Source organism: Theobroma cacao, chromosome 7 (genome assembly GCF_000208745.1).
Source record: "Theobroma cacao cultivar B97-61/B2 chromosome 7, Criollo_cocoa_genome_V2, whole genome shotgun sequence".
Classification (NCBI taxonomy): Eukaryota; Viridiplantae; Streptophyta; class Magnoliopsida; order Malvales; family Malvaceae; genus Theobroma; species Theobroma cacao.
Genome location: NC_030856.1, coordinates 14363290 through 14371028, shown reverse-complemented (window position 1 = coordinate 14371028; position 7739 = coordinate 14363290). Strand labels below are relative to the sequence as shown.

General features: G+C 31.0%; 1 protein-coding gene across 1 annotated transcript; it reads left to right on the top strand.

The window, feature by feature from the left end:
- On the top strand, window positions 317-5846 carry LOC18594878 (putative receptor-like protein kinase At3g47110). The gene is made up of 4 exons (XM_018124384.1): window positions 317-347; window positions 1506-1598; window positions 4117-4531; window positions 5174-5846. The coding sequence occupies exons 1-4, from the start codon at window positions 317-319 to the stop codon at window positions 5844-5846; spliced, it is 1212 nt and encodes a 403-aa protein (XP_017979873.1).

Genomic DNA, 7739 nt, shown 5'->3' with positions numbered 1-7739 from the left:
ATATATATATACAAAATATAAAAATATAAAATAAAATAAAAAAATATAAAATTTTTGTCACTAAAGTAACATGGAATCATAAACAATTTATCTAATCATAAAAGGAAAATATAAGAGTAACTTAAAATAAAAAATGTAAAGTATAAAAAAATAATAATAATAATTAAAAATAAAATAAAAAATAAAAATAATAAAAAAATATAATTAAATATTAATAAATGACCAAAAAAATAGATAATTGTATTAACATAGCATATATATATTGCATCATATCATTGCATATAAATATTTCTATTTTCGAGTTTAAGCCCCGATGATGGGATCTTCCGAGGATCTTGCGAAGGCGGGTATTTCTCGGATAGTTTCCTAGGTAAAAAGGTGTCCCTAGGTCCCACCAGCATGATGGGGGGGCTCGAGAAATATCTTTAATAAAAGGCTTTTGCCCGAATTAGGTTCATTATGCACGAAAACATTATTTTTAAAGAAAAACGTACGATAACTTCGATGATGAGAATTATTCGTCGAATTTACGAAGGCGAATTTCTCGAATAATTCCCTAGGTGAGAGAATACCTCGAGTCCCACAAGTATGATGGGCGAATTGTAGAAAATATCCTCGATAAAAAGTTATTCGTCTGGCATTTTTTATCTCACGCCATGTATTTCATCTTGCCTCACATTTGCATTCCATTTTAGGTTGAATAGGAGATAAAAATAAGTGAATAATAACTAAGGAAGTATAGTGAAATTAAAAATTAAAGTGTAATAGGATAATCTAAAAATGATACCGTTCATGGAACGGGCGTTCCGGGGGTGCTAATCCTTCCTCAAGCGTAACCGTACTCCCGAGCCTAGATCTAGAAAATCGTAGACCAGTTGAAGGTTTTTTTCGGTGGGCTTAAAATTAATTTAAGGCTTCATTGATTAGAATTGAGTCAATGGGTGGCCGATCGCACCTAGTAAAAAAGATTGGTGGCAACTCCTAATTTTAACCTAGTTTTAGGGTTTTCACATCACGTCTGGCGGTCGGGTTCCCAGACACGCACGTTACGACATTATCAATATGCCATATCAAGTCTTTAACCTATTTGAGCCTACAATATTTTACTTTCATTTTTTTAACAATGTCACCCTTTTGCATAATTCTTTAAATTCCTTATTACTTCTTCCATCAAATTCAGTGCAATCACTTTTGAGTTGATGTATAGTTTAGCCTTTTTCTTTTAGATGTAATGTATAAGGTTTGATGTTGGTGGAGACTGGTTTTCTTCTACCAATTTTGCCAGGTTAGGAAATCACACTTTAGTTGTTTTACAGCCAAACAAAACAATGTAAATTTTTTTATTGAAAAATACTAGTAGTTGCTTTGTGGCTTTGTCTTATCCAATTGTTCAATTCTTCCATGCTTAAAAGAGAAATGAGTGGCCTTATTAATGTATTAGAGAAAAACAAATTGGCCTTAATTGTTACAATTGTTTTGAAATGAAATTTTTTTTCATTGTGTAGGTGAAATTCCACCGCAAATTAGTCCTCTGCTGAATTTAGAGCAAATAGCTTCTGAAGTATGTGAGCTAATAGGGCCTATTCGTTCCCCCATTGGTAACCTAACACTTCTAAAAGTACTTGATTTTAGCTTCAATAATTTGACATGTAATATATCACATTCTTATTTATCTGTGTTCAGTTTTTATATTGCTGCAATATTTTAATATTTGAATAAATATTACTATTCACACTTTTATTATAGTCTTCGTTACATAACTCGAAACCAAAGAGTTTTCTTTCTTTCTTTCTTTCTTTCTTTTTTTGTCCATTGCAATTATGGGATTAGGGGGGACAGGAATGGACAAAATAAGATGAAAATGCCCTTAAATTTGTAAATTTCGATCCCTATGGATCCTCTCAAAATAATAAATAAATATAGTTATATAGCTATTTTTTTTGAATTTCATTTTTCTTTCATCCTTAATCTTTTTTCTATTAAATTCACTATCACTTTTTAGTTTATAGATTTTCTCAAATATTTAATTGAAAATACTAATTGCTTTAAGTATATTGCATCAACTAATTATTGTAACAAGTAGTTTATTCATCAAATTCTCATGTTTTAATATTTTACCTCTTTTTGGTCTTATGATATTATCTGGATTTTCCACATCTTTCTTTTTTTAATTTTTTTTAGCTTTTGGTAATAGTGTCACACTCTTTATTTAATCTCATTGTTTTTTATTTAAATTAATTTTTAACATTGAACTTCACCTTTTTTAATTTCCATTTTCTTTTATAATCAAGTATTTTATTTCTATTTTGTTCATGAATCATTCAACCCAAAATTCAAATGTATCATCTACTTATCTATATATGTTATTTTTTTCCAACGTTTTCTAATATATTTTCATTACATTATATAAATAAAAAAATTATAGACATAATATACAAAAAGCCTCTAAATTATTCAAGAAAATTCAAATAAGCCTTTATACTTTTATTGCGTTAAAGCTCTTATACTTTTATTTTGAGCCAGACAAGCCCTTCAAATTTATTTTCAGTTAAATAAGTCTTATAACTAATGATTTGAATTAATTAAAATATCATTTGTCATTCTATACTATGTGCGCTAATGTGATATACTAAAATATGATAATTGATGATGATGTAATAAGTTAGTATATCATAATTAATGATAACATGACATGTTAATTTGGCATGAAAATATGACCATATGGTATTTTTCAGCCTTCGTATCAATGCCATGTCAGTGTTGTGTAGATATAAAATGACAAGTGACATTTTTACTAATGGTAATTAGTCAATCATTAGTTGTAAGGGTTTATTTGATCTAAAATAAAAATATAGGGGCTTAATTGAATGCAATAAAAGAATAAGAGCTTATTTAAATGTTCTTGAATTGTTTAAGGGTTTATTGGAGCATTATGCCAAAATTAAAATAAATTAGCTACAAAGTGAAAGATTATATTGCTTTGTATTATCTAAATTCCAAACTTTGTTTAATAATGTTGATCATTCTGTTTAACAAACAAATGGGCTTTATAAGTTGTTGCTAAATTTGAAATAATTAAGGGATCAATTTCATTATGCAAGGGAAGTTCCACAACAGATTGGTAATTTAAAATTTCAAAAAACAATTGATTTTTCCATTAAAAAATTGACAGTAAATAAGTTACATTTTTTCTTATGCATGTTTAGCTTCTGTATAGCTGCAAATGTTATAAATATTTGAAAATATTGTTTGACTCTTTGTTATATGTATCTATAATATAAAATATAAAACTAGAAATGTGTGTACAATTTTTATCAGTAATTTTGTTATTTACTTTTGGATCACTGGAACAAATCCAAATGACTTCTGATTTTGTGGCAGGTAAAACACCACTTGAGATAGGCAACCTACCAAATTTGGACTCTTTGAACTTGGGAAATAACAGTATCTCCGGACATGTCCCTCTTGCTATCTTTAATAGCTCAACTATAAGGGTCATTTCACTCTTTTTAAACCATCTCTCAGGTTGTCTTCCATGGAGCACAGGACTTTGGCTTCTAAAACTTGAACAGCTTTTTCTTGATATAAATGCATTCAGTGGAACAATACCTACCTCCATCTCCAATGCCTCTAAGCTAACAGACCTTGACTTGTCATTTAATTCATTTTTTGGATGTATTCCCAATGATCTTGGAAATCTAAGACATCTACAACGGCTCAACCTGGAAAATAATACTTTAGCTAGCGCACCTTCGACCCCATAAATAAGCTTTCTCTCATTTTTAGCATATTGGAAAAACTTGATGTTCTTGAAATTTGATGCTAATCCATTGTTCAATGGTGAACTTCCCAAGTCTATAGCAAATCTTTGTACTTCCCTACAAATATTAACTGCTTCGTACAACAACATTGGAGGAAACATTCCTGAAGAGATTGGCAACCTAAGCAACTTGATCAGCTTGAACATAAATAATAATGAACTGATAGGATCTATTCTGACCACAATCGGAAGATTAAAATAGTTGCAAGGTCTTTACCTTGAAGACAATAAGTTAGAAGGATCCCTTCCATCTAACTTATGCTGTTTGCAAAGTTTGCATTTCTTGTATCTCATAGGTTACCAATGGGGTGGACCAACACCAACATGCTTGGGTGATATCATTTCTCTTAGAGATCTATTTGTTGACTCCAACAAGTTAATTGGCTCAATTTCCTCAACCTTCACAAGGCTTATAGATATCTTGCATCTAAACTTGTCTTCCAATTTTCTCACCAAGGCTCTCCAAGTTGACATTGGAAAGTGGAAGGTTGTTACAATTATTGATTTTTCCAAAAATCAATTATCAAGTGAAATTCCAAGTAGCATTGGTGATCTTGAAGACCTAACTTATCTTTCATTATCTGGTAACAAATTGTATGGGTCTATACTTGAGTTATTTGGTGGGTTGATAGTATTGGAATTCTTGGATCTATCAAGGAATAATTTTTCTGGAATTATTTCCAAGTCCTTGCAAAAACTCTTGCATCTCGAGTATTTGAATGTCTCATTCAATAGACTGCACGGAGAAATTCCTAACAGATGACCCTTTGCCAACTGCACAATTCAATAATTTATAGGGAATGAAGTGCTATGTGGTGCACCTCGATTGCAATTCCCACCATGCACAAGTAATTCAGCTAAACATTCAAGGAAAGCTACTAAGCTTATAAAATTTATTCTATTGGCAGTTAGCTCAATGCTATTAATTTTTGCCTTAATTGTCTTTTTTTTCCAAAGCCGAAGAAAGCATTCAAAGCAACAAATTGATTGAGAAACTTCGATTGGTTTAGCAAAGTGGAGAAGAATTTTATACCAAGAGCTTCATCAAGCCACAAATAGTTTTTGTGAAAGCAAACTACTTGGTGCAGGGAGTTTTGGCTTGGTATACCAAGTTGCTCTTTTAGATGGATTGAACATTGCCATAAAAGTCTTTAATTTGGAGGTAAAAGGATCATTTAAGAGCTTTGACATTGAGTGTGAGGTCTTGCGCAAAATTTGCCACTGAAATTTAGTCAAAATCATTAGTAGTTGCTGCAATGTTGATTTTAAAGCCTTGGTACTTGAGTTCATGCCTAATGGCAGCCTTGGGAAGTGGTTGTATTCTCATAACTACTTTCTTGATATCTTGCATAGGTTGAACATTATGATTGATGTGGTCTCCACAATAGAATACCTCCATCATGGTCAGACCATTCCTGTGGCCCATTGTGATTTAAAACCCAACAATGTTCTATTCGATGAAGACATGGTTGCACATTTGGGTGATTTTGGCATTGCAAAGCTGCTAGATGAAAAGGATTCAACAGTACAAACCAGAACACTAGCAACAATTGGGTATATGGCACAGGTAATGCTTAAACTTTTAGACTTTTCTTTTATCCATTATGATAATTCAGGTAAAATCATTGCATACTTTGACGATGGTTTTAATCACTTACATGTAGAATACGAAACACAAGGAGTTGTTTCCATAAAAGGTGATGCATATAGTTTTGGTATTCTTCTAATTGAAACCTTAATAAGAAAAAAGCCCACAGATGAAATGTTTGTTGGAGAAATGAGCTTAATACATTGGGTGACTGAGTCATTATCATGTGCGTTAACTCAAGTTGTAGATGCCAATTTGCTAATTAGTACCAAGGATCGAGAACATTTTGCAATGAAAGATTGTACATTGTCTATTTTGCAAATGGCATTAGAATGTTTAGTAGAGTTGTCAGAAGAGAGGATTGACATGAAAAACATTGTTGCTCAGTTGAAGAAGATCAAAATCAGGTTTTTGAAGGATTCGAACAAGCAGGCTTGATGAAAATACCATCGTGTTGATGACGTTTCCAATGGACTCCTTTGAATCCCAAATCGAGAAAATAATTTTGAGTGCAACGTATCAATGTCAAGGCGCTTTTATTTTACCTAGTAATTGGTTGTTTCCTTTTTCTTTATTTTGGAGGCAAGTGTTTGTCTTGATTTCTTTTTCTTCTGGTGATGGTTGCTTTAGGGTGTGGTCTTTAATTTATTGAATTTTCAAAACTGTCTTTTAGTTTTATGTTATGCTATGAAACTCAAGCCAAATAAATGTTATGATTGTATTATTTAGACTTATTTTGTTGGTTGGATAACTTTTGGTTTATTTATAAATTTATTTTATATTACAGTATCTATTAAAAGTTATTTGATGTAATTAGAATTTTTATTTGTAAATATAATCTCATAAAAAACACTTATGTAGAGATATAAGATTTAGTTTATATTACTTATATTTCTTATAGGAAAAATGAAAAATAAAAGTTAGAAACATGTACAACTTTTAGAGGTGTCCAAAAATTAGGTTTTCTTTTTGAAAATTATGTATTTCATTAACTTGTAATAGCTCAGGTGTTTAGTGACTTCTATAGTAAGGACACAATTAGGTTCTACTTGTTACATTGTTAATCATTATAATATTTTAATATGGTTATCCATGTAATATTGGTGATGCATAGTCTTGAAACAACCAATATGAACAAGAAAATATGAGAAAATTGTAAGAAATAACCCTACTCATAAGCTCATTTCAGAAATAGCCTTCAATATAAAATTAACTGTTTTTAGCCAATTTTAGCCATGAGATGACAAAAAAACCCTTAAAACCATTTCAAACAAATTAAATGCTCCCAAATTTTCTCTCTTACCATATGTTTGCGTTACTCCCCATTTTGCTATGCTCTCCATTTTTCTCTCTCGTCATCCAACTTTCTTTAATTTTACCACCATTAGTATCTCTCTGTCTATATCTCGTCATCTTGTTGTCGATCTACATACTAAAGAGCATGACATGGAAGGTAACAACATATTTTTGGGTTTATTGTTTCACATTCATAAACCCTCTCTCTGTCTATCTCTTGCCATTTCATTGTCAATCTACAAACCAAAAGGCATGACGTGGTGAGTAACAATGGGTTCTTGGGTTTATGGGTAATTCATTTGTTTAGTGATTCAAGTTTGGTAGAACATGCCTTCGCGTGTAATAAAGTGATTTATGCCTTGGCATGTAACATCAATAGGAAAAAAGAAGCTTTGTCATGTAATATATGGTGTTGAAGCTTTGACCTTGGCATTTAATATATGGTGGTGAAGCTTTGACCTTAGCATGTAACATCTGGTGGTGAAGCTTTGGCCTTCGTATATAACATCTAGTGCTGAAGTTTCGGTGTTGTTTAATTTTTTTGAACATGACCTGTAACAATAACATTTTTTAAACATGTAAATTCTTTGTATTTCACTACAACATAAACTCTTGAAATTAAAGCATGTAACACTTTTTTTTTAATTGTAATAACATTGTTTTGAACCTAACGAGTAATAACAACACTTTTTAAATGTAATTTGGTCTTTGTCTTTGTATTTCAATAGGACATAAACTTTTAGAGTTAAACACCTTTAAGATAGAGATAAAATTTAAAATCAAATAGAAATTTGACATGGAAGAGAAGATGTATTGAAAAATTATTTAATGTCAACATTACTGGTGGGGTGAAATGGCTGGGATGAAATGGACTTGGACAAAAGAATACTATCCAAAATCCTCAAATTTGGATAGCTTGTAGGTTATTTTATTTGTTAGATTTCCTATAATCATAAAAAAGATTTAGCACCAGATGTCACATGCCAATGTTAAGGCTTCTACACCAAATGGTACATGCCAAGGTCAAAACTTTAA

Bases quoted from the DNA above. Each gene is read 5' to 3' on its own strand.
- LOC18594878 (XM_018124384.1), top strand. From the start codon at position 317: ATGGGATCTTCCGAGGATCTTGCGAAGGCGG. The intron at 348-1,505 runs GTATTTCTCGGA...TTCATTGTGTAG, and splicing joins CGAGGATCTTGCGAAGGCGG to GTGAAATTCCACCGCAAATT. The intron at 4,532-5,173 runs GTATTTGAATGT...TATCTTGCATAG, and splicing joins CAAAAACTCTTGCATCTCGA to GTTGAACATTATGATTGATG.